Source organism: Anguilla rostrata, chromosome 17 (genome assembly GCF_018555375.3).
Source record: "Anguilla rostrata isolate EN2019 chromosome 17, ASM1855537v3, whole genome shotgun sequence".
Lineage (NCBI taxonomy): Eukaryota > Metazoa > Chordata > Actinopteri > Anguilliformes > Anguillidae > Anguilla > Anguilla rostrata.
This window is the reverse complement of record NC_057949.1, coordinates 10,894,594-10,920,524: the sequence shown is the minus strand read 5'-3', so window position 1 is coordinate 10,920,524 and position 25,931 is coordinate 10,894,594. Positions and strand designations below refer to the sequence as shown.

Genomic DNA, 25,931 nt, shown 5'->3' with positions numbered 1-25,931 from the left:
TTACTGTTGTTTTATTTTGGAGGCAGCACTGTGTGCACTGAGTTTTCATAGTGCAGCTGAGTCCTCTCCTTCATCTCTGCTTCTGAACACCAAGCTTAATGTGCTTTACTGCAGCTGTTTATTCGCCACTAATATTTATATTTCCACCGCGCTGGTTAGATGTTTCCACAAGCTAAAGAGATTTCTTAAGGAATTCTGGTTTTAGTCTATGATACAAAAAAAGGGGAAACAAAAATAAAATAAAACTCCCATAAAATGTGGTTACTTGGATAAATTGGACATATAAGCATTATAAGTTCAACTGGATTACAGGCTCCCTAGTACAATGGAGCAAACCCATACACACATACATGCACACCTACACACACACACACACACACACTTTCCTCGGATATCATCCTGGGCAAACCCGTCTGCTCGTGTGTAATTAAGGGATCAGAGGGGGAAAGCCATGCCCAGTCTAATAAAACAAACCTCTCCTGCCTTCTATGGTTATTCACAGCTCTTTAACTTGAGATGAAAACAGTACGGACGCACATACATTGTACAATGTATTGTAAAACAGAGAAATATAATTTCTGGATATGTTCTGTAGTAGTTCACTCCCATGAAAACAGACAGTGTGTATTGACATATATTAACTTAAATACATTTATATATATATCTTGTATATTACATTTTTATTTTTTTTTACATCACATCCATTTATACCCATGGATATATACTGAAGAAATTCAGGTTAAGTACCTTGCTCAAGGTTACGGCAGTGTCCTAACTGGGAATCGAACCTGTGACCTTTAGGTTACAAGACCAGTTCCTTATCCATTATACAACACTGTTGCCCCCATTACATGTTATGATGACATTTACAGGTGTGTTCTGGAGGTCATGTCATTTCCATCCGTAGGATTCGCTCACGATTGATAGAGGAGGGAGGAGATACTGATGTGTGGTCGAGCTGCTCTTCATTGGAAAGTGTTGTGGTTGGCTGTAATGTTTTACTGTGACTGTGGCTGGTTTAAGCACTGTAATTAGACTCTGAAAGAAGAATAACACTCCTGTCTGTGTCTTGAGAATCTGGCCACCTCTGCATTTGGGCACACGCGTGAGCAGACGTTTCTCAACTAACACAATGTTATTGCAGCCGTATTACAACTTTGCAGTTGTGTTGAATAGTACGGTTATTACATATTAGTAAACGCGTATATTAAATGCATTAAATGTGCAATTGCCTCAATAGAGCTCTTTTGAATGAATGAATGTTAGGCAGGATAGACACATGTACATTGTGTATAGTATGCCCAGTGTGTGCTAGCATGTACATTGTGTCTAGCATGACCACTGTGCTAGCATGTACTGTGTATGTTGCATGATTGTGTACTAGCATATAGTTTGTGTAGCATGACTAGTGTGTGCTAGCATGTATACTGTGTGTTGGTATTTGTGTTAGCATGTGAAACTTTCCTCATGACAGGAGAGTAACTGTATTACTGCAGGTCCTGTTGTTACTAGTGTCCAAAATAGGGTTATTGCTGGTGTCTGCCAATAACTCATTAACCATGTATGTGTGTGAATGAGTATAGAGAGTGTGTCTGTGTGTGCATGTGTGTATGTGTGTGTGTTGGTAATCTATGGTATTGGTGGCATTGATTGCAATGTAAATGGTAGTTATGGTAACAATGTTTCCTTTCAGGTGTGTTTGTATGGAAGGTCCATACATATGGGAGTATTGATTTCATCACCGGGCAAGATCATTGAAAACCAAATTAAGCCTGACCCTAATTATTCAGCTCCGTGACTGCAAACACTCCCCATCCAACCTGTTCGGACTTCTGAGGTCAGAGTATTGTAAAAATAGTAGTGTGCAGTTAAATTTAGCTTCTCCAGGCAGTGTAGTTCTTTGTGAAACATTCTATCTGGCTTCACCAAGGCCTAGCTTTGGCATGCTAGCCATGATGTTAGCATAGAGAGTTAGAGAGTCACATGACTTAGCAGCACTTTTTTTCTTGCAAGGGAACGACTTGTGTATTTTTCAGTTCGGTAGGACATGACCACATCACAAAATTATTACAAATCGCAGTACCACCCGTCACCATTACAGCCCCACAAGGCCTAACCACCCACCAACCCACAAGGGCACCGTAGGAGTGTTTTTAATTTGTCAGTCATCGCTATGGAAACCATAGGACGGACCACTTGCTGTGTAGCTCTCTGGAAAGAAAATGATTAGTTGAATGTGACTCACTCTCTTTGTTCAGATGATCTAAATGCACAGATATGTTTTTTTTTTTCAAGTGGTTCAGAGGGTTCACTCCATTGACTAATGTAAGTACTGTGCTTTTATATTTGAATCCTGTTTTCCCCTGCTTTTGTCTGTGGTAGGGGAGAGTGGGGAAATAACTAATGGTTTTTGTATTTGGCTTAGTTCTGAAAATACTACTAGAGATAGTGTGAATGGCTTTTTAATACAAACAACCTGCATCTCTTGGCTATGATTACACACCACAATTAAATTTCTGGAACATACCATTCACTAGCAATCTGACCGAAATTAGAGAGAGTGAAATGTTACATTTAACCCTGAGGTTGGGGTAAAATCTAACGCGGACTGGGGTATACCTAACAGTCTTAATAGCTTTAAAAGTTAACACAGAGTAAGGCAATTCAATACAATTCCATGTTGTATGATACAAGCAGTCTTTAATTCATTTTTTTGATGAAATGTATATATTTTTTGTGGCCTACCTATATCAGTCAGAAGACTACATTATTCTCCGGTTCCCATCTAATGTCTATCTGATCCATGTTTGATCCAAACAACTGTATCAGTCACATGTCACCACGTTGCCTGAAAGTTAAAGCTGCGTTAAATATATAAAGGAAAATCCAATCTGAGTTGAACAAATACAATCAACTGGTTAATTAATAGTCTACTACTGACAGTCTACTGTGAATATATTCTGACAGCAAAGGAATGCAACTGCTCACCCAGATACATTAGCCGCCATTTTGGTTCTCTCTCAACAGTCTATAGTTGACATTACATTTGCCATTCATTTTGGCTCTCTCCTACCAGCCGCCAGGTGTGCTCATTTCCAGATGCTCTTACCATAGCCTGTGACAATTAGCCCATCATCCTGTCCAACCGTGAGTGCACTCCTCACACAAATATAATTTGGGTAGAATCTCGGTCTAATAATGTAACTGAACAACTGCCACTTCTACCCACTCACACTTACCCTAATGGGTGCTTCCTATACTGAACAGCACCTGGGACCTCCAGTCAAATCCAGGGATATGTATTCAGATAGGCACCGACAGAGTGATGTCACTGCTACAGGCCTGAGGAGAAGCAGGTGCTGCGGCAGGTCGTCTGTTCCATAATCTGATCTTTTTTTTTTTTTTTTAACTGCATTCAGCGACATCATCTCCTGTGTTCTGAACAGGAGCAGGCCTCTGCATGAAAAGTAGCTGATTTCCATCTCCTGGTTGAGGAGCAGATTGTGTTCATAAATGCATGCACAACCCGCCTGTGTTTGAGCACACTGGCTACAGAACCCCTGAAGCTTCTCGCTCTAACGGAGGGCTGCACTGTCTGCTGGTTTTCAGGGAGGGGGGGGGGGGGGGTTCTTGGCACAAGTGTTTAATTTAAGTCATTGATTGGCTAAGGAATCCACACACCTTGTTCTCAAGGCCTTAATTGGCAGCTGATTGAAAGGAAACCACAAAAACCCACAGACACTGCAGCTCCCCTTGGAATTCAGTTTGACACCCCTGATTTAAATGAAGGTCAGCAGACACTAGCTTTCAAGGGCCAGTTCGGATTTCTGTTCTAACAACACCCTGGCATAGTTTACATTTATAAACAGAACCTTCCTATACTTTTAGAAAGGAAAGATTCTATGAAGAAATGAGACCCAGGAAAAGCATTCGGTTGGATATACTAAGCTTGTGTAAATCAGCTTTGCCAGGGTGACGGACATGGTGCGTGATTAGTGTGCCTGACTTCATTCTTTGGAAAAAAAGAAAAGGAAAAGCTCTAGACTACCTGTAATCAGATTCACCTGCTAAATAATGATTGTTAGCCCAAATTCCACAGAGGTCAAGTAAAAATGGGTTTAATTAGGCTATAAATTGTGTGTGTGTGTGCGCGTGTGCGTGCGTGCCTGCATGCATGCGTGCGTGCGTGTGTGTGTCGTGTGAACTTGAATTCAGCTTTGATAAGTGCAAAGCTATGTCAAAGCAGAGGCACCTGCCTGGCCATCATAATGGTTTGCTAGAGATGGCAGATAAACTGTGCCTCTGAATTTCTCTCACATAGCACTTATTCCGTGGACATAAATTGTATGCCATCTGAAAATGCCATATCTAGATCTTCTGGACTGGCGTGGATATTATAGGTTATTAAACTAATGCTGGGTGTATATTTGTCTGTGTCTGAATCCAGATTATCTGGCAGATGGATTGAATTACTTGCCACTTAAACTGCTGTTGAGCCTCTGCCTATCTACCTCTTTAAATTACTGAGTTAGATGTTATATTTAACTACTGACTGTTTTAACAGTAGTTCACAGAATGCCCATTACGTCCCATGTTTCTGTCTGTTAAATGGATGTGGGGTAGGGGGGTCAGGAATTACATTCCTTTCCAAAATAATAATGACATTTATCATAAAGACTGTTCACTCATGGCAGTCTTTGGTGGATAATTATGACAAAAAGAAAGACTGAACTTTTGTGAATGTGCAGTAGTCCTCTATCTTTGATGGATCATTTTTGAAATTCTCTCGAAGATCAAGAGTTATGTGATTAATGATGGCAGAGCTGTGGACCAACGGCCTCAATAAAATGCTAATGTTGGCTTCTAATAGAGATTGACAGTCTGTAAAAGTGGCAGGTCTTATGCCAGTGCGGTTGAGGTTACGTCCATACATGCACGCGCAAGCTAGGACTACTGGATCTCCTCCGCCATTTTGTGATTGAGTTTTAGATATCGTCAAACTAGCATTAAATTGAAACATTGCCATTGGTGATTTAAACTAACGTATTTTTATTATTTGATTTATTGTTGCCCAACATTCATGTCAATATCTCAGTTGGTCTTGGTTAAAATTCTGGGCCCCCGCACTGCAGGAAGAGAAGTTTTTCACCGAAGACAAAGGGCGTAAATGAATCCTCTGAGCATTCGAAACTAGTGATTCAGGCTGTATAAATTTGGCACAAACAACTTTTTCTTTTCTTCTTTCAGTGAATCATACAATCTTCACCATTCATACATCCCTGCTACCTACCGCAGTTTGCAATTTTACCCTAAGAAAATGCAACAAACGATTTCCCCATTGGACAATTATAGGATTATGTTTTTTAAATGTAGCCTAGGCTATGACTCAAATGCATTAAGTCCAGTTGTTTAAAATACAGATTAAGACAGTATCATTGGTTTAGCGGTCACCCTGATAAGTTAGTAATGCTACAACCAGTGTGCCTTTGTGTTTTACATTTTTTAAATCCACAAAAGATGGGTGCAGTACCCAAACTGGAAAGATGTGTTGAGCAACATGGATATACCTGGGTGGACAAAATAATGGAAACATCTAATAATACAATATATGAATCTCAAGTAACTAATAAGGAGTAGAACCACCTTTTCCTTCAGAACAGCCTCAGTCTTTGGAAAGCTCCCCCTCAAGTTCTGAACTGTGTGCAGTTGGATATTGGGCCATTCCTGAAGAAGGAAAGCCTCCAGTTCTTTGATGGATAAAGGAGTTGGAAAACTGTGATTCTGTGAGCCATGGAAGGCATTTTGGTGCTCATGAAACCACTCTTGAACTTATCCTTGTGTATGGGGGCGTTATCATCTTGGGATATGGGGAGTAGTTTACACCATAGCTTCATTCCTTAGCCATGCAGAGAAATTATCAGACCCAATTACTCCCATGAGATGGCTGCCCATACCATTATAGATCCACCACCATGTTAAAGAGTTGGCAACAGACAGTGGCTTCCTTTGACTTTCTCCAAATGTAAATCTGCCCAGATGTAGGAAAAAGAGAGTAATATGCCCATATTTATTTTTCCCCATTTCTCAGGGGTACAGGTTTTATGCTTTTCACACCTGATTATGCATCTTTGTGCATCAGCCTTGGATATAAGAGGTTCCTGAGTGATGCCCCTGCCATAAATACCAGCTTTGTGAACCTCGCAACATAGAGTTTTTGTTGAAACTGGGTCACAGAGCTAGTGATCCATTCCTGTGGTATTTTTTTAAGCCATAGTTTTGAGGTGTTTGTCTACTATCCTGTTAAGTGTCTGCCTGTCCGTGTTGGTGAGCTTAAACTTGCCACGGTTCCTCTTTGCCGATGCAGTGCGTTTGTGCTTGATATATGCTGTCATTGTTTTCGACACTGTTCTCATTGCCACACTGATAATACTGCATTTATTTTGTGGTCAATGCATCTGTAATCTGGTCACAAGCTATTTGGCCTTTTCAGAGCCTTTAGGTGCCACATGTTGCTTTGGAAACTCGAATATCAAAGTGCTGGAGGTCAGACCTCCTACAGTTCATAGCTGACACATTCTTATAATTTACATTCAACTTTATATGACTCAAATGAGTAGCTGCCTGTGTGATTGGCATGTAGTTACTTCAAAGTCCTATTCCATATGAAGTTTCCGTTATTTTGTCCAACACTTGTATTCTGCGTTTGTATTCTGAAGGAAACAGCGCCCTCTGCCATCACTAAAAGGCTCTGCAATGAGAAATGCTTCGTGCACTCGTTTAGAAGGTTTACAGTGTCAGATTGTAGTCTGACTGTCTTTTTATGTCACTATCGCAGCCCGTGTGTAGATTCAGCCAATCTCGTTCCGGTGACGCTGTCGAGGCAGGATTTAGAAGCGCTGATCGTAATATTTAACACACCCACACAGCAAGAGAACTATTTCCACGAGCCTGCATGCAGAGGTACAGCTACATTAGCAAAAAATATAATAAATGAAAATATATGCACCTGCCAAAACAAATACTCTTGTGCATTGTTAGCGCTTTTATTGTTTTCGGTATAGCAGCAAGGCGTGCTAAGTACCTAGTACGCAACTTGTTTTGTTGGGTGGGAGGGTTTGGTCACCGGCTTTATTCAAACTACTTGGTCAGATTGCTTCCTTATACGCGTTCTTTTATAAGCCCTTTTTCAGTCGCGGGACGCTGCACAGAAGGACAGCTTGCTCTAATACCCCTTCGTCAAACTCTGTAGTGTGGTTTTCGTTGTCACTGGGGACCGTAGCTACATTTGTCTGTCCTATTTTCGCCCTTAAAAGAGATGGATCGGATACATTTATTGTCTATGTTAGGATGAGAATAGCCATTCTCGGTGGTACGGCAGAATGAGCGTCCTTAAGATGGAGCGGCGCTGTCGAGACTTTGCTCACACGCACAACGGACGATTATCTCTCGAACATTTTAACCTTTTCTCTCTTCTTATTCATTTGTATTATTGATTCTAACCGCATACGCGAGAATCTCTACAGAGCATCAATTCGTAAAGTATTTTTCATATCAATTGGATCCAAGCGAAAATGAAGCCGGTTGCTTATAAGGTCGGTTGGTCAGTACTCAGACGAAATTGCTTACCTGGATGGATATGAGGAATCTCATATTTTCCTTAAGACGGAGTCCTTCCCTCTAACGCGGATTTCTTCATATAACAAGGATTATTGGGGGGCGAAACAATTATCTGCTCTAACTCCTTCAAATGGAGACAGCATACTTTACAACTCCTATTACTTTATTGCAACCTGTGCAATAGACGCCGTTTGTGATGTAGTCAGCTTCTTGATAGATTGTTTAATTGTATTTATAACATATGTTAGTAAATCGGGGGCGATGAAAATGATACTGTTCCGTAAATTCCGCGTTTTAATTCTTATGGTGTTTGTGATTGCTTGCACCATGCACATAGTAATAGACTTATTACCAAAACTAGAAAGGCGTGCGACTGGACAGAGCACCGGGAACAGCGGCTGCTCGTGCTCCCACAAGCCGAGCGAGGAGCCACAGAGCCGCGGCAAACAGCAAGGCATGCCGGCGGCAGATTCTGGCTGGCCTAACAAACACACTTTGAGGATCCTGCAAGATTTCAGCAACGAGCCAAGCTCAAATCTCACTTCGCATTCTCTGGAGAAAATCACCGGAGCTAGGGACAAAGGCGAGGCTTTCAAAAGAAGGGAACAGTACGCGCAGAATGGAGAGAGACAGAAGCATCTAATTAAAGACCAGGCCGTCGACAAGAATTTACCTGTAAAGGGGTTCTCTCGGCTGGAAGCTCTCTTTGAACACCCTCTGTACAAGACAGTTCGACCACCGCTCACTGACGAAGACACCTTGTTCAACGTCAACAGTGACATCAGGTTCTACCCGAAAGCGACCGAGAATCAGGAGTGGTAAGAGAAAAGTTTAATTAGTGTGTGTGCGTGTGCATGTGTGTGAGTGCACACCTGACATGAGTGACGAGCAACCCGTGGTCAGAGGCGCTTTAGGATTCGGTAACAACGACTTTAATTTAATTCATGTCAAACTAACGCAGCACACTTTTTCGCGAAAGTAAAATGTTCAGTGTTGAATAAACTCTTACAAAGTGAATATGGTCCCAAATCGACTCCTATGTAGGCTACTCTGTTAGAGTTGAATTAACACTGGACATTTTACTGTGTCCATCTTGTTCTTCACCTGGCATTTAGTCCTACACAGTTTTTACACACACACACTCTCTCCCTTCGTATTTTCATTTATTGTATGCAAAACTAACTGCGCCCTTCGGTCTTCAACCCCAGACCCGTTTTCTCGAAAACTTACACCCCTTTAGATTATTTCAAATATCTCACATTCATATGGATATCCGTCAAGATTTTCTTTGTTTTTTTTTTTTTGTTGTTTGTTTTGTTTTTTGTTTCTAGGGTTGTTTAATTAGTTGTTTTATTAACATTTAAAATGTTCAGATTGCTTTGGCTTTTACGTATTTCTCCATTCAATGATGAAACACATTTAAAAATTGTATTTTTGTCCAGATGTTATGTTTCCTTATGTCTTGTGCATTCTCAGTTACCGTAGTTAAACAGGCAATGGGTGGTCTTCTGCATGATTTAGAACAACTCCCAGCCTGGAAATTGAAAGCGTTTGTAATTTTACTAGTGTTTCACTGTAATGCAACGGCATGCTTGTGAAGTAGGCCTATAACACTTCAAGATATTCACCCCTTATGAAGCCTATTGCTTTAGAGAATTTCAGTCGAGTGATTTCTCTTTGGCAAATTAAAAAGTAGGAGTCTGGTTTGCTGTCATGGTTACTAATATTTTTTATATGACTCCCATTTTAATTTCTGGTCCTACAAGGCAGTAATATTGCCATGCAACCCAGCAACCCTCGTATGTGCGTCACTGGGTAATAGCCATAAATGATGAATGGATGCCGGTCTGCTTGGTCGAAGCAAACATTTAAAAATTTTATAATTAAATCTGTTTGACATTTCCATGAACTGTGTGTTTATTTTTATGGAAGGGGCAAAATATATGGGAGTCACCATATTAGCAGTTGTATGAATGCAGCATGCTGGACTTAGGTACACACCTCATCTTAATCTGTAGCTTCAGGCAGGTATGCAGATACAGTGATAAGAAACATAGAGAGAGTGATAGTGTGTCTGTGTGTGTGTGTGTGTGTGTGCATGTGTGTGTCTGTGTTTAAATTATGTATAAACATTGACCTACCATTACAATGGCCCCCTCTGCGTTACATTATTAATGTGAAAATGAAACCGGTGTTGTGATTGCGGTGTGCCCCATAAGTGTTTGATTGGTTCACACTGATTCACAACTGAAAGCACAGGAAAATAGTGTCAGGGCTTCTGGGTGGCTCACGCTGATTAAAACACCATGTTCCACTGGCTGCAGCCTATAGTATTTTACTGAATACTGACTGTGGCAGTGCTGGCTGTGGCCTGCAGCCCCGCAGGGCAGCGCATGATTGGCTGTAGTGTCACCGGGCGAGGAAGGGATTTCGGTTGGCTGGGTTGTCCCTGTCTCAACACACACTAGCGACCCCTCTGGTTGATCGGGTGGCTGCAGTCTGCCTGTGCCGGTTGTGCATGAAGTGCAGTCCTCTGTCATACACAGTAAAATATCCAGTGTTAATTCAACTCTAGCAGTGTTAATTCAACTCTAACAGTGTTCATTCAACTCACAGCAGATAACATTTTGTCCCAGTCTGGAATCAATTGTTATCTATTAAGAGTTGAATTTACAGTGTTGGAGTTGAATTAACACTGGGTATTTTACTCCGAAGTGAAGAGAAGTGGCAGGTGTTAGGGTGCACTTCACAGGGACCTGTCGTGTGCACGTCCTCTCTTTCTCTCTCCCGAATTGCCAAGGTTTTTGCAGCAATGGAACAGGCCTAAAATTCAAATGGACATTCAAAATTTGTAGAACAAGAAAAGAAAATGTTTGAATGATAATGAAGCAGAGGAAAAAATGATAATAAGGCCAGCCAGCAGCTGGAAAACACACCTGTGCAACTGTGCTGAGGTAGAGCACAGGTTCCCCGACCCCCCCCCAAGCAGTTCCTCTCTGATTTGCCTTCTTCCACAACAGCCAGTGTGATTGGACTAAAAACACCCGCCGAGATGGTGCAGTTTGATTCGTTTACTGGCTTTGCTATTGAACAGGCCTGCTGGCCAATCAAAATGCCACCATCTTACCGGGCTGATCAAACTCCCACGCCCCCCAGTGGAGCTGTTGTAATTCCAGTTAATCTGTTACCTTTAATTGCTTCCTCCGCCATTCATTATTTTTAAGCGACCTCTGAAAGCAGCACCGCGCCTCAGTCGTTTGGTTCCTCGCCAGCAGCCTGAAGCCCCCTCCTCCGAGAGCCCCCCCCCCCACCCCACCCCCAGCACTTGGTTGGGTGACCTCCTGGGGAAAGCTACCTAGGGCTGCGGCTAGGCCGATGGCAAGAAAACAAATCGAAGATGTACTCACGTTCAAAGATTTGCCGGGTATTAATATATTAGCTTTAGATAAGGAAGAAGGATTATACCGCCAACTCTATTTGAAATGACCTAGAAAAATGTCTTGTTAATAATTTTTCTTATCAGCGTGCTGAAGACCATTGCAGGGCGAGATCTTATATTAATAGATTTTGCTCAGGGCCTCACGCGGTGTTCAGGTACTGCCTTTACTCTCATGTAGTCGGCCAGCAGGGGGCAGTCTGTCCTCTGGACAAATGCAGGGACGCTGTGTTTTCGGTGAGTCCTTCGTTTGGGTGAAACTTTAAAACAAGGTCCTGACTCATAGTTATTTGTGGTCTTGTCTCATGGTCATTAGTGGTCCTGTCTTATGGTCATTAGTAGTTCTGTCTCTTTTTCACACTTTTCAGTAGGAAGGGGGAGGGGTTGCCGGGTGTTCCCCAGTGCCCTGGCAGAGTTCCCAAACTGGCTCTGTTGCCCATATAATCCTCCCCATTTAATTGGCCTGGCAAATCCCCCGTTGACCTCGGTAAGACCCCCTTGGGTGGGATGTGTTACATCCAGGAAGCGTTTGTTTTTTCATCTTTGAATCAAGGACTCAAATGTTTGGTTTTTAACTGCTTGTTCCCTGTAATCAAAATCTGTGCTCTAGTTCTAAAACCATAGCTGCTGCAGTCACCTGACTGGCTACATTTAATTCTTTGATTCCGCTATCACATCTAATAGTAAAACAGAGGGGTCTGGAATTTGGATCTTGGGCAGTCCCTTTTTGCCACCACACTTTTTTGCTCTTTCCATCACTCGGATACAAGCGAATCTTAGTCTCATCTGTCCACAAGACCTTTTTTCCAAAGCCATGCAGGCTCTATTAGGTACTTCTTCGCAAACTTCCATCCTGTTTTTGTGGCTAACTAGTCATTTGCATCTTGCAGTGTTGCCTCTGTAGTTTGTGAAGTCTTCTGCAGACAGTAGTCACTGACACATCCACGCCTGCCTCCTGAAGAGGGTTTCTGATCTGTCTGACAGGTGTTTGTGGGTTTTTCTTCATTATAGTGAGAATTCCTCAGTCATCAACTGTTGAGATCTTCCTTGGCCTAGCAAGCCTGCTCTCATTACTGAGCTCCCCAGTTCTTTCTTTCATCTTAATGATGTTCCAAATAGTTTATTTCAGTAAGCCTGTTTGCCCTATGTCTCTGACTGTTTTTTTATTATTTCTCAGCCTTATAATGGCTTCCTTGACTTTTATTTGCATATTGACAAACATCAGTTATAACACCATAACTAGTATAAAATTAAAAAAAAAAAACTAGAATCAAAACTAGATACTGAAAGCTCTCTTATACCTGCACTATAGAAGCAATTGAACACACTTGACTAATCAGAAACACCCGTGAAGCCATTTATTCCAAACATTATGGTGCCTTGAAATGGGGTTTTTATGTATAAAAAGTGCTATAATTACTACACAGTGAAACCAAAATGTATAAAAGTACACTTAAATAAAAGCTAACAATGTGCACTCTAACCACATTTTTTTTGTGATTACAAATCTCAAACTGTGGGGCACAGAGCCAGATCAAGAACAAATATGTGTTGCGTTGTGATGAAATGTCTCATTGTCAAAGTCGGTTGCCTGAATCCCAGCTGTGATAACTAGTGATGGGAGAGTGAGCTATAATGAGCTGTGGCTGACTTGCTTGAGCCACCGAAAGGATTTTGCTCCCCATAGCAAAACACTATGATTGGCTGAAATCAGTGAGTTACTGATATCATAAATCAGCTCTGCCATTTGATTTAACGAGACAAATGATGGCCCAGTGCTCAGCTATTCGGTTGGGTGTGATGGTTATTATGAGTGCTTCACAGGGAGTACCACTAATGCTGCTGTGCTAATTTTCCGCCCCCCTTCTTGTTAAACCCCCAGGCCCAGAGAGGGCGTGGAGGAGGAAGAGTACCTGCCCACAGGTGAGGGCGGGGCGGAGTCGTACCCTAACTGGCTGCGCTTCCACGTGGGGATCAACCGGTACGAGCTGTACGCCCGGCAGGACCCCGTCACCGACGATCTCCTCCGGGACCTGGTCAGCCAGAGGATCAGCAGCGTCGGTGAGCCTTAGGGACGGGGGGCCCAATGGCACAGGACACGAGCAGCACAGAATAACACACAATAATCTGCATTTACAAAGCCACGTTCCTGCTGATCGCACGAAGTGCCTTCCAAACAAACACAGATACAGAATAAACAAAGCAATGAAACAGCTGTAAAAGAACATAAAACTAAAAGTGATAAAATGAGAAATAAAAGACAAGTACTAAGACAAAAACTGAAAAGATAATAGGTGTGTTCGACAGTAACGGTTAACTGTGCATAGTACAATGTCTGTCTTTGTACTATGTATACTATTTAAACATTTAGAGTCACACTCAGAAGTTATATTTTAAATGTGTGTCCAAAAATATACAAATATCATATTTGTAATGTTATGTTTCAGTTTTGTAATTATCAGTTTTAGTATAGATAAACATAACACTTGGAATACAAAAGTGGTAGAGCCAAGTCTTTTTTATGACATGTGCACTAGACTGGGAGATGTATTTATATATGCATTTTTGTTACTTGCATCATATTTTACAGTATAGGCATAGTCATGGAAAAATAACTGCAGAGTGTGCAATATTTGATCAGAGGGACAGGATATAAATTTTTTCTGGGTTCGAAGCAGGCTATAAATCTTCTTTATGTTGAAGGACTACAATCCAGCGCGACGGCGTGTTTGCGCTAGAATAACTTGTCATCCCAAAGCAATTTATTCAAGTGGTTTGGTGTCGTTCCGAGTCTGTTGGAGGCCAGATAGGTCGCTGGAGTGGTTGATAATCCCACAGGCTGGCCTGCTGGCCCAGCTGATCTGTCACAGAGCTCAGCACACAGGTAGACACACTTTTATCTCACTGACTGACTGCTTTTTCAAATTGATTTAGCAAGTCGTTTGATTTGTTGACTGTTTGATTGACGAAGCAAATTGTTGATTGGTAAATTATCGAATTAATTAATTGAACTGGTTTATTGACTGATGGGACACGTATTGGCTGATTATGAATCTTTAAAAATTGGTTGAATGGTTTATTGATTGAATGATTTATTGATTGATTGACTGGCTGACTGATTGGAAGATGCCCCTTCCCAGGGCCATATAAAGTGGATTATAAAATATGAGTGCAGTGTACTGTACCGCTGAAAAGATAACAGTAGCCACGCATTAAAATTGCTGCCTAATGTTATGTATAGTGTTGTGCAGCATTTGGATCACTAGGGAGAGGTGGGTGTGTTACTATAGGAGTACAGTGTGCCAGTGTAGCAAGGCAACAGTCTCTCTGTTTCTTCCAGTCAACACATGATCCAACTGTGTGGGTTGGGTGTTTCCATTCACTGGTCTCTCTCTCTCTCTCTCTCTCCCTGCCTCCCTCTCCCTCTCCCTCTCTCTCCCTCCCCCCCTCTCTCTCTCTCTCTCTCTCTGAATCATAGGAAAGGCATACTGTACATAGTAACATAGGGAACATTTTAACCCTTGAAACTTCATTAGCCTTGGTTTGCTTTTTGCACTACGATGTGGGTAGGGTATCTTCCTGAACTGCATGAGTAAAAATGAGTATATAATATCAGGAGATAATAATAATAATAATAATAATACATAAAGAAACAGAGAAACATCAGCTGTTTGCGTCTGTAGCAGCAAAAGCTATCAAAGAGTGGAGAAATGATCAAAGACCCTCATTAGAGAGTGAATGTGCTCGGGTGCAGGATATTCATTCATAAACAGGAAGGGGCGTGTCTTTGCATTTGAAAGAGCCCTCCTCGGCCGACGGACACGGAGCTCTGGGCGTAGCGTATCGCCGTCGCGCGCCCCTGTCCCAGCCCAGAGAACATGATGGATCAGCGCTGCTGAGGTCAGGTCTCGCAAGTCCCCTTTAAATCTCCGGAACACTCCGAGCTGCCCAGAGAAGATGAACTGCTTCAATCGAGAGGCTCGTCTGTTGAAACCGGATGAAGGACCTGGTTTTAATGAGAACCTCCAGGCACTGTTGCCTAGCAGTGCCAGGGTTTTAGTGGCCCTGTAGGCACCTCAGCCTTCCAGGACCGTGGTTTTTAGTAGACCTGCAGGACCAGGGTTGATTCATTTTCCAATACATTCTACTGTGTACCATAACACAGCTCACAGCCAGTATGGAGGCCTCAGCTGGGAGATGTTGGGTAGGCATTTTCACCAGAACATTCACCACATATCAGTCTCAGCCTCAGTACAGGCCAAAGCTTGTGTATTTAGCTGTATTTAGCCACATAAACGGGAGCATGATTGAATAGCAAGATGGAGGAGGGGAGGGGGTGAGACCATCCAGGCTGGGCATAAGGTTAGATCGGCAGTCATGAAGATCACTGGGAAAATCATGCTGCACACTGCTCTCATTTCCACAAGGCAGACGCCCTCATCTCAAGAATGTGTTTCCATTTTTAAGAAAAGGTGTTTAAAAATTTTTTTTGGAGCCAGTACGAGGTGGATTCAGCACGTCGATTTAATTCACGACATCGAGCAAATAGCTCTACTTACAATTTATTACTTCTGCGCAATTTATTTTTTTCAGGAAGCCTTTTTCATAAGTGCCGAATGCAAGCTGCAGTACCGTAACTACAGCTGTTCCCTACCGACTCTGGATGACTTCCAGCAGAAGCCGTTCCACTTCCCAATCTGACACAATCTCTCGCATTAACGGGGGAAAATGACAAAGATAAATATTTAAAATCGGTTGCTAGGTAACTATTTTGTTGGCGAGCAAGCAGTGTTGACCTTTTCTCTCATACACTGAGAAAACCGCTTCAATAGATAAAGCTAGAATTTTACTCCAATTTGCTACACTATTTTTGGCTGGACCGCAACAGTGGGGCCAGCCCTACAAACGCGAATGTCTGTGACTGAGTGACTGAGTGATGAAGTTACACCATTGGTCGGCCAAGTTATGAAGTTACACCATTGGTTGGCTGGATCACGTGTGTTAGGTCCAGCCATGTACTAGGTTTTAACCTGGTCTTGTTTTAGGTTTTCTCAGTTGATTCATTGAAATGAACCCTAAAATTTTCAACTGGTAAAACCTAAATAATATAGGTGTTACAAATTGAAGTTAAATTTTAGGGTTATCCAGGGAAGAATTTATTTCAGTGTACCCTTTAATTGAGTAAATACAGGCATCAAGCACCATTGCATTTGTTTTTACTGTCCTGCCAAATTTCAATTAATTTTCTGTGGTGTCTGTGTTTGTGTGTGGAGCTGCCCTCAACGTGTCTGCCACAGAGCTATTGCTAAATGAAACTGACAGGTTTCAGGGAATCCGTTTTAATTATTTTCTATCGATCTAAAGAGTGCAATAAATAAAGGAAGAGAGATTTACTGCAGAATGATCGGTCTCCAGGATAAACATCCGACCAATGAGAATTTAAGTGGACTGTCCTTGGAACAGCCCGTAACTTGACTGGTGACGTGAGGTCATTTTTACATCGTGGGAGATGCGCCAGACATGTTGCTGGCTTCCCTCGCGGCTTTGATTAACGGGTATTGTAAACAGATTAGTGCATTTTTTATTCATTTTCGCAACCCCTTTTGGTTATCTGTGGTTTTCTTTCCTCAGAGTCTTAGTCCTGAACCTGTCTCACTACCGCAACACCCTGTAGCATCGCCCTAGGCGAGGCACAGTGTGTTGGCACAGTCAGCGTTCCTCCCTCCCAGACTGTGGGAGCGTGCTACAGCCGCTGACCCACACTTGCCACTGGCTTTGATCAGTCTGGTAGAAATTAATATTCGCTTTGGCAAAAAATGAAAGCATTCGCAAATTTTTTGTTTTTATTTCTCCCGGTTTTAGCTTTACGGGTGCGCTTTAATGATCCGTCTGGTAATGTGCCTCAGTATCGCGGAACCTCCCCTGGGATGTTTCCACTTTAGCGGAGGAATTTGGCGTGTTTCTTTCTCTAGAGAAAGTGAGCGCTCTGGCCTCGTTCCGGAACAATCTTCCGAGTTCTGGGCTCGTCTTGTTTGAATATTCTGTACAACCCCTCATGTGTTCAGCGAGGAGGAAAAAATATTTAGTTCTGGAAAAAGGCCGATTTGTTTTGTTTATTAAGCGGCTGTCTCCTGGAACACGGCGTAGACGGGGCTGCTTATTTACCCAAACACGTTGTCCTTTGACTCCTGCTCCCTTTTACCAACCTCGGGGAACTGCTGCGTTTATTACTGGTGTGTAATTGGCTGTAAATAGGGAGCTGTTTAAATGCCATGGTGCTCATGTACTGTAAATAAAATATCAGGTAAACTCTCTCCTGCAATAAAACGGATTGAATTGATTATTTGTGGGGAGCAGTTATATTTTATTGTTTGAGAGGCTTAGCATGGGATAGTTTTACAATTCAAAACACACAGTACCGCGCCCATTGTAAGACGTTTTCTTGGACGGCATGTAAGCGCTCTGTGTGTGTGTGTGTGTGTGTGTGTGTGTGGGCCGTCCAAAAATAGAGCTCGGTACTGCTCTGTTTCAGCCATCTTGGGCAGCCTTTTAACCTGGAGTGGGTGCTGCATTTAATATCCCCTAATAACCTGGAAGTCTATGACAAATATGGACATTGACATTGTGTAGTTACAAGGTCTAAGACATCCCTGACATTTATAAATGGTCCGCTCTTTGTTTTATGTTTAACTGCGGTCTCAAATAAAGAATTAAAATGTTTGTGTCTGCGTGGCTGTTCACACGTCTGAGTGCTTGTACGTATCTCCTTACAGCCATGAAATCCGGTGGCACCCAGCTGAAGCTCATCATGACGTTTCAGAACTACGGACAGGCCCTGTTCAAGCCCATGAAGTAAGTAACACGCAGATACTCACACTGCACTCTGCGTAAGAGCGTCAGTTACTGAACACTAACATTGCGCACTGCCTAAGAGCGTACTCATCCGCTCACTTTCAGATCACGCTGCTTAAGGTGGTCAAATGCTGCACATTTACGCTACACACTATATAAGAGTGTTCCCATCTGCACACTGACACAACACACTACATGAGTGTGTCAATGACCTGAACAGTAAGATTATACGCTGAGCAAGTGTCTAATGCTGCATATTCACAGGACTCACTGTGTCAAAAACCTGCAGTACAACACTACTGGCTTACACTGCACGCTGCATAAGTGCATCTGCGAGGCTGGTGTGCACTGAGCATTCTGGCACAAAATGGCTGCCATGCATTACCCCAGTTGGTGATACCACAGACTCTTTAGACTCACCAGATGCCTGGATATATAGCACGATCTCAAAGTGCTTCACAAAGAATGAGGGAGAACTCACCTCAAACAACCACCGCCATTATTATTATTATTATTATTATTATTGGTGTTGCTGTTGTTATTATTATTATTATTATTATTATTAATAATAATAATAATAATAATAATAATAATAATAATAATGGAAGGTGTTTGGGTCTTGGCAGTCGCACTGTTATTGACAACATAGCTTTCCTTGTCTCGGCATGAATGGACCAAAGAGTTCCCAAAGTTCCACAGCTCAGCTACTTTCTGTGGGGAAAAGTAGTGTGGGGGAAGTCCATGGGAGAAAACTGAAGCGTACACACAAATGAATCATGGCTTTAGTGGTGATAATGAATACTACCCTCTCTAAGGTCCCCCGCGGGACTCCTCTGAGTCCTGCAGAGCTTTAACGAGTCTATCCCACAGCGGGCTGGCTGCGAAACCAAATGGTTTCGCACGAGGGTTGCAGGCAGCGATTGCCAAATCTGCGCCAAGGCGATTGCGTGCCTGACAATGCGTCGGCTCGCTGTTTGGATCCAAATTCGAGAAGTGCCGTGGTTATTTTTGGTCATAACTTCGCTAATGACCAGCTTTCCGGTGTATTTTGATTAATGAGCACGAGCAGGAGTGCTAATTAGGAAGAGCTGGCACTGGCTCTGGAGGAGAAGATTTCTCACCGCTGCAGTCCCAGCTGTGAACCGCTACGTTTCAAAACCGCGAGTGTGCTCCCACTGGAACAAAGGAAGAAAGAAAAAAACTGAAACAAGCATATCTGACGTAATGCAGTAATCAAACTATTAGCCTGAATCCCCATGTCTGCTGTTACTCTGCAGATACACGGACTGTAGCTTTCAGACATTGGTCTCTGCAGCCGCAGGGTGAACCACAGGAAAAGCTTTCGTTTGGCCATCAATCAACCAGTGATGTTGTGATGTTGCCAACAGCCATTTCTTTGTTTGTTTGTATTTTTCTTGTTTTTGGTTTCAGATTACTGCTTTGTGAAGATTTTTTATTCTAAAGGAAAACCTACACACACATATACACACACACACACACACCCACATGCACATACACACAAACAAACACAGCCTCCAGCAAAGGTTAAAGATAGGAAATGGACTTGTTTACTGTCTGTGAAATGTTTTTTTAAAAACTAAATTGCACATTAACCAGAACAGTCACACTTTATTTTTTAAGGAACTATTTATAATGTTAGTTAATAAGCATTGCATAACCTATTATACGTTTTAAACAGAAGTTAGCAATCAGACATTATTCAGTACTGTTGGAAATGCATTGCCTCCAGCATCTGTTCCCTGCTGTGTTTTAATGCCTTATTACACATTAACTTTAATGAGTAGTAACATATTTATTAAACGTATATAAACTATGACCGCAAACACCAGGTCTGGGCCTGGGTAGCTCACAGGATCAGAGGGTGCATCCCTGCATGGGGGAGAGACTCCAGCCAGCATGCTGGGGGGTTACAGAGGGCATTGTTCATTTAGGGCTTTAATTACATCCCCGAGAGAGGTGGGCGGGATTAGGGAAGTGACCCTGGGGGGGGGCTCATGTGGGCGGGGCCACAGTTCCTGCTGCCCTGATTGGAGGACGTGTTCTCGTGTAAGCCATACCTTTCCTCATGATCTAGTTCTGCTGATGGGGTACCAAGGGGTGGTGTCCCCTGCAGACGTGGATTGTGTATGTGTGTGTATATGTGTGGGTGGGTGTGTGTGTGTTAGTGCGCACGTGTGTGTGAGCATTTGTGTGTGCGCACGTGTGTACGCGCATGTGTGTTTGTGCGTGTGGTGTGTATGTGTGTGCATGTGTGTGTGTGCGTGTGTGGGTATGTGCTTGGTGTGTGTGCATGCCTGATTGTGTGTATGCGTTCGTGTGTTTGCGTGTGTCTGTGTGTTTGCGTGTTTGCGTGTTTGTGTGTTTGCGTGTGTGTGTGTTTGTGTGTGTGTGTTTGTGTGTTTGCGTGTGTGTGTGTTTGTGTGTTTGCGTGTGTGTGTGTTTGCGTGTGTGTGTGTGTGTGTGTTTGCGTGTTTGCGTGTGGATAAAACACGCAGTCGTTCACATAACAGGACTGAACTGAGAGCGCGGTCGGTGTGTAGGCTGCGGAGTGTGTTCAGTACATTCTGCTCCCTGCTTCCTGTTGCCCCGGTGATCGCGATCGGGCCAGCGCAGAATCAAAATTCCACAGACCTGCTCCACCGCATTCCGATCCCGGTGAGGAAGAGTGTGAAACGCTGCCAAGCCGGCTTTGGCGAAGCCAGGGCTGGGACTGCAGAGACTGCGCTCACTGAGGCCAGCAGCTGCTCCCCCCACCTCCACAGCTGCACGGCTTACCGGGAGGAACGGCAATAAACACGGCCTCACATAACCCTCCGAAGCCAACAGCAACTGCGCAGCAGAACGCTGCTATAGCACCCTGAATAGCTGCCCTTTTAAAGGGGAACTGCACGCTAAAGTCCATTTCTGAATGTTTTTTCTCCGGCCTGCTTTCTCCCGAATTTCTGGAAGGCGCAGTCGCAGTATTTGTCCGCGCTCACTGCCAGACAGGCCAGGCTGACCACAGAGACGAGCGTGTTCTGTCCTCCGAAGCATGTGATGTCAGCTGCAGCTAACCGCGCCGTGACAACAGGTCGGGTTCACACAGACCTGAGCCGCAGGATGACGCTTTTCGGGAAAGTTTAAGGGGCAGATTTATGGGTGCCCGATCGACTGGCAGGGGGTTCGCTGGTACTCGATGGGTCGCCGTCATCCCGGCTGACCAGAACACTCCTCTCGCTGGGTGATGCCAGAGTCAGTTATGCGTTGCCTTGCTGGGCTGTTTACACTGGGAAGGTTTGTTTGATCTTAAATTCATCCATGTACAAGTAACACGTTTCACGCCTTTGGGCAGCGACAACCCAATGTTGCCGCGATACATAGCTCAGTCACGGAGATGTGTTTCAGACGCTGGCCTTTTAAAGATAATCCAGGGGAGAAAATGGGATGGGGGTTCAGGTTGGCCCTGGCTGTGTGAGGACAGAAGCGGGGAATGTGAGGAGTTCAGAAGCAGAACAGTGCTTTGTTGTTTTTTGTGGGTGATGGTGGCAGTGAGCCGGGCCTTGGCCTGTCTGAGGACCCCAGCACATCTGCTACACATCCCTCTGCTTTTAACCAATACACACACACACACACATCCCTCTGCTTTTAACCACTACACACACACACACACACACACCCACACACACACACATGCCACATACAAACACCACACACACACACACAAACATACACACACACACATGCCACATACAAACACCACACACACACACACACATGCCACATACACACACAAACCCACACACACACACACACACATGCCACGTACAAACACCACACACACACACATACCACACACACACACACACACACACACACATACCACACACACACACACACACACACACATACCACACACACACACACAAACAACACCACACCACACACAAACACACACCACACACAAACACACCACACACACACACGCACACACACGCACACACATGCCACATGCACACACACACCACATGCACTCATGGTATAGTCTGGAGGGGCTTGAAAAGTCAGTATAAATAGTGTTGGGTTTCCAGCATATGCTTCAGCGTGAATGATGAATGTCTCTCCTTTTCCATTCTCCCTGTGTGTGTGTGTACACGTGTGATACCTGGACTGGTATTTAGAAGATTATAGCAGAGTGCAAATTGACTGAATGATGGAATGATTTAGCAGGCAGTTTTTAGCAGATTTTTATGCTAATTTCACATTTGAGGTAAATGAATGCCATTTTTCCTGAATGACTTAACAGTGACAGCCAGAAAGCACCACTTTGTGGCCAAAACAGAACAAATTAATGGATGCTGCCGCTCCAGCCAAACCCATTATCAATGGTCTTTAACAGCCCAGCTGCATTAAAATAGCACTGCTATAGCGCCACAGACAGCAAAGAGCTTCATCTCTTTAAAAAGCCGGCTGTGGTGCTGTTGGTAATGCTTTAAAGATAAAGTTGGATCATCCCTGAGCTCCACATCCCTGAGGGGGCGGGGGATGGGAGCCGAGGGGGCAGGGCTTATCGCGGGCTCTTTGTCTTCTAGTGCAGATAAAGAATCCTGCTTATTTTCCGCTGCAGTTTAAGAGCAAAGCGCAGTGGAATGAACGGATGGAGAGAGCGTTAGAAGAGAAGAACAAAGAGATGGAGGAAGGGATTAATGTGCAGCAGATGCGTGAGAGAGAGTGTGTGTGTGTGTGTGCGTGTTTGTGAGTGTGCGTCCAAGCTTGTTCCAAGCATGCATATTTGTGTGTGTGTGTGTGTGCGTGAGTCTGAGAGTGTGTGTGTGCTTCAGCCTCTGGTCTTGAACTCATAATCACGTCAAGTTTGCGCTCCTTCACACTTCTGCAGGTGTTCAGGCACAGGCTGAGGAGGCAGTGCTTTTCAAATACATTTTCCAAACATCTTAATCTTTGCCAGTGTTTCAGGAATGCACAGGTGTGAATGTCTGAAGCTGTTGAAATGCGAATCGTTTTCACTTTTTAAATTCTAAGCGGAACAATTAAGTGAGGAGCGCTAGCTGGAACTGAATTGAGAGCTCGCAGGGCCAGTGGGTTTGGCACCGCTGGTACAGGCGGCACTAACAGGCTCTGCGCTTTCACCTGGAGAGAAAAACGACTCGCAGTTAACGCTCATCGGCTCATATAAAAATCTCAAGTCAAAGTGAGGAAGCATTTTCAAGGGCTCCTGGCCTTCCATTTAATTTCCTAATGTTTCTGTGTCTGGCATTCGGGTTGTACTTCCCTGTAAAAATTTAATTTGGCTTTAAAAAGATGCTTAGGAAGACCCTGTGGCACAGTGAAACTCAGGGAACGTGCTTAGCTGGACGTGTGTATATAGGCCATATTCGAATCAGTGCACTTGCCTACTATTGAGTGTACAAGTTGAGTACACTGGATGATGAAGTCGTTAAGTGGGTGAAAATTTTCTCTAAATGTAGTGTGCTTAAAATCCCAGTATGACATGCTCATTTCCGGGGTTTCGCTGAGTATATTTGGTAGCACACATTTCAGGAAGTAAACGACCATTTTGGTCCCATAAATATGACGCACAGCTTCACTTACATTTTTTTTTCAACAAGAAGGAAACGTGGGCATGGTCACAATTCCACAGCACGCTTGGAAAATAGTAGGAAGATATTTTTTGCATACTGCCTATTGCGTACTAAGAACAGCACGCAGTATGCGTAGTAGGCTGTACATATTTTAAGGACACAGTTAGCAGGCTGATTTGGACACGGCCCTGGGCTAGATAGGGATTTTGGCTGAGGCTCTCTGGGAACTATTTATGGACTTCCACAGAAAGATACACTTATTGGATCAGGTCAGTGGCGTGTAAATATCTGCACCACCCATTTAACTGCTAATTAGCATCAAGTGTCAAGTACTTGCTCAGCTCTTGATTGTTAAATTGAAGCAGTCGTTTAACAGAAGAGATCACCTCATCTGGAGTACGAAGGCTGATCAAGAAGTAACCTGCAGGACCCTGGGCCTCGATGCCTGGAGCTGAACCGTGCCGGCCTACGCCCGGGCAGCTGGAGACAGCGACGCACTGCCCTTTGACTTCCACAGAAAGCCTCAAAGAAACAACCACACAGCCTTTTATGAAGAAATAGCGCTGCACAGAGCCTTCCTTCAGGATGCAGCCGCTGGAGCTAACCAGCTCTTCTGGGTTGGAGTTTGGCCCCTGTGGCAGAGTGTGGGGCAGACCCGCAGGTTCCGTGTTGCATTTCGAGCCTCGCCACACCGGCAGTTCAGAAAGGGCGTTCTTCTTAGTGGCCGACGACGGCAGACTTTTTTTTTCCCCTCCCCAGGTGGAGAGGTGATGTCATTGGCGAGTCATCATCCTCTGGGTTTCTCATCATCCTTCACAATCCCTGCACCCCCCCGACCCCCCCAGTCCCAGCTCACTCTTCTCCTAGAGCAACCAGCAGCATAAGCCTTTCTGTCGTTTTCCAGAACTTTCTTTTTCCCATCATTCCTTTACTTTGGAACCACTGACTAGGCAGGTTGTTTTTGTTCTCTTCCTGTGCAACACTTTTTTTTTTATTCTCCCCCCAGGAACTGACTCAAAGTGTATGAAATTTCAAAAAGAAGAACGTTCGATTTCAAACCCAGCCCCCTCATCCTCACCTCCCTGCCCGGCTCGCTGTAGTCAGGTGACTGTTTGCTTTCCTCAGACTCAGCCCGCAGTTGCAAAGCAGGTTTCAGCGAACGCGTCCGCGCCAGCGCTGTGTTTACCGGAGAGACGCGTTCGCGTTCCGAGGTCAGTGCCCGAACGCGGCATCGCGGCGACTCGGCTGAGCTAATGTCAGTAATTAGCGATCCCTGCTTTAGCAATTATTCCCGATACCCAGGTGGACAAACTGCCTACGCGGCGCGTGCGAGTCGGATCCTGACAGCGGTTGCTCCGCCGTCGGAGGCGTGCGTGTCCGGGCGCTGTAATTTCCCCGTCCGTTTCCGCGGTTTGACCCGCAGCCGACGGAACTAGTCTGAGAGTGTTTCGCGGCGTCTGCATCCCGAGCGGTGTGAAAACATGGCTCAGCGGTTGAGGTTTTTTTTCTTTTCTTTTTTTTCCCGCTCTCGTTTAATCGCCGTGGCCAAGAGCCGCGTCCCCGCCAGTTGGCTCCCCGCCGCGAGGCTGTCTGTCGGTGGAGCCCGTTCCCGCCTCGCGGCTGAGATTATCAGGACCCGCGTCCAAATTCACACTTTCACACACTAATACGGCTTAATCAGCAGTTTCTCCCTGTCATACGTAAAGCAGTTTTTTTTTTTTTTAAAACGAATACAGTGGGTGTTTGTTTCACACGCGTCACTCGGAGATTTCCCTGCGCAGGCGGGCCCCCTGGTCCAGCAAACCCTGCGGGCCCCGCCCTGATCTCACGGCCAGCGGAACTTTCACCGCCAGGAAAACTTGGATATCAGAGAGTCGGGTTCCCTTCTGTTCTTTATGCCGAGGGAATGAAAGAGAGGGGAACAAATTCCTCTTGTGTGGGAGGAAGGAATAAAGGCTCCGCAAGGCTGCTCACCTGCTCGCTCGGGTGGGGGGGGGGGGGGGGGGTTACAGGGAGGGGTCAGTTACGGAGCGCTCTCCAGGCCCCCCGAACGGGACGTGCGAGAATGGGAGTCATTGTGCTCCGCTCGGAAATAAACCCACCTGCTCTTTGTGGGGGCGGGCCGGGAGACGGGGACTTTTTGTAAAGAGGTCAGGCATCGGCGAGCGAGCGAGGCGCGGCGGGGCGGGGCGGGGCGGGGGTAACCCGATCCCCGGCCTGGCCCGGGCCCTCCTCTTGGCTCAGACAGAGCCGGTCTGTTGTGCCGCCCATCGCTCGGCAACGCTGGCCGCCATGTGCCGCGGGACGGGCCAGGCTTCCGAGCGGCGGGCGGAGGGAGGGGAAATTCCTGCTTTTAAAGAGAGCTTTAAACCCCAACCTGCGGGGTCACATTTAAAGGGGTTTGGCTTCTCGGCTCACTGAACCGGCAA

General features: G+C 44.6%; 1 protein-coding gene across 1 annotated transcript in view; it reads left to right on the top strand.

Annotated features, from left to right (window-relative positions):
* Positions 1 to 6,876: 6,876 nt before the first annotated feature.
* Positions 6,877 to 25,931, top strand: part of fam20ca (FAM20C golgi associated secretory pathway kinase a) — a 40,639-nt gene continuing 21,584 nt past the window's right edge. Inside the window, exons 1-3 of the mRNA XM_064315177.1 lie at positions 6,877 to 8,435; positions 12,936 to 13,114; positions 17,827 to 17,905. Coding sequence (XP_064171247.1) covers positions 7,879 to 8,435; positions 12,936 to 13,114; positions 17,827 to 17,905 — 815 coding nt within the window. The 5' untranslated portion in view covers positions 6,877 to 7,878. The remainder of the gene's footprint in view (positions 8,436 to 12,935; positions 13,115 to 17,826; positions 17,906 to 25,931) is intronic.